Raw genomic sequence first — 1,167 nt, 5'->3', positions numbered from 1 at the left:
TTCCATATGTGTTATTTCATAGTTTTGATATCTTCACTATTATTCTACAATGTAGAAAATAGTAAAAAGAAAGAAAAAAACACTTGAATGAGTAGGTGTGTCCAAACTTTTGACTGGTACTGTAGATATTAAATTGTGTTAGATATTTCTGAGCGTACGGTGCCAGGTCGGACAATCTTGACTTCCTTTGATGTTTAGATGTGCTGTCTGTAATCACCCTAATGAGTCAAACCAATTCATAAAATGTTTTCTTAATACTGATTTGCAAAGTCTTTATTACATTTGTCAAACTGTGTGATGAAGAAACAAGTACTGTATTGCAGTTGAAAATAAGTTAGTTAATAGTTAGTCAAGAGAGGAAATAACAAAACTCAAATAAATATTTTAATCTACCATATTATACATTCAATAAATAACTGATAACCGTTTTAGTCAAGGGACAGCACAGCTTGAAACCACATAAATGACATAGCTAACAAATACATAAACATACATGCTGTTCAGCTCCGCTGTAACTATGATTAACAATCAGATGTATAACATAAAAAATTGTCCAATGCGCAAAAAAGTGTGGATTATTAAGCCAATTACGAAGTTTCTTTTCGTGATAAAAAAATAGATGCAAGTACCCAATGAAGCCTCCTGATTAGCAGATAAAGATAAATAATTGGCTGTTCTTGTGATGACAGTTGCCTACTGATGTTAGTGTTGTCACCTCAGAAGAGTCCGTTTCTGGTGGTGTACTGTACATTGTAAGATCTGCGTCTGTGCCAGCGTCTCCTTACAGCTGCACAGCAGCCACATAGCATACACTGCAAAAGAAAGATGGGGAGGCATGATTCACATGCAAAATATCATTGCAGAAATTAAACAGCTTATTGGATGAAACACTTTGTAAACTATTTTCACAGTACACATGTGAARACAAGCCTATACGTACACATAGCAGGATCCACAGGGGTACCAGAATGATAGCGATGCCACAAGGAATGATAATGGCCAAAGCCCAGCCAGGAAAACCTCCAACACTTGTGGTATTGAAAGGAGTGGTCAGCAAAAGGGTATGAAGTGGTGTGGTGCTGGTAGTTGTTGTTGGGGCAACAGTGGTGGTCAGGAGACCTAGAAAATAAATTCAAATACATTTTAGAGGGATTCTAAACGTGTAAT

General features: G+C 36.4%; 1 protein-coding gene across 1 annotated transcript in view; it reads right to left on the bottom strand.

Annotated features, from left to right (window-relative positions):
- Positions 1 to 258: 258 nt before the first annotated feature.
- Positions 259 to 1,167, bottom strand: part of LOC111954828 (uncharacterized) — a 2,853-nt gene continuing 1,944 nt past the window's right edge. Inside the window, exons 6-7 of the mRNA XM_023974737.1 lie at positions 941 to 1,119; positions 259 to 812 (exon numbers count right to left, since the gene is read on the bottom strand). Coding sequence (XP_023830505.1) covers positions 717 to 812; positions 941 to 1,119 — 275 coding nt within the window. The 3' untranslated portion in view covers positions 259 to 716. The remainder of the gene's footprint in view (positions 813 to 940; positions 1,120 to 1,167) is intronic.

This window comes from Salvelinus sp. IW2-2015, linkage group LG30 (genome assembly GCF_002910315.2).
Source record: "Salvelinus sp. IW2-2015 linkage group LG30, ASM291031v2, whole genome shotgun sequence".
In the NCBI taxonomy this organism is placed as follows: Eukaryota; Metazoa; Chordata; class Actinopteri; order Salmoniformes; family Salmonidae; genus Salvelinus; species Salvelinus sp. IW2-2015.
Note: the sequence above shows the minus strand (reverse complement) of the source record. Positions and strands in the feature narration are given on the sequence as shown.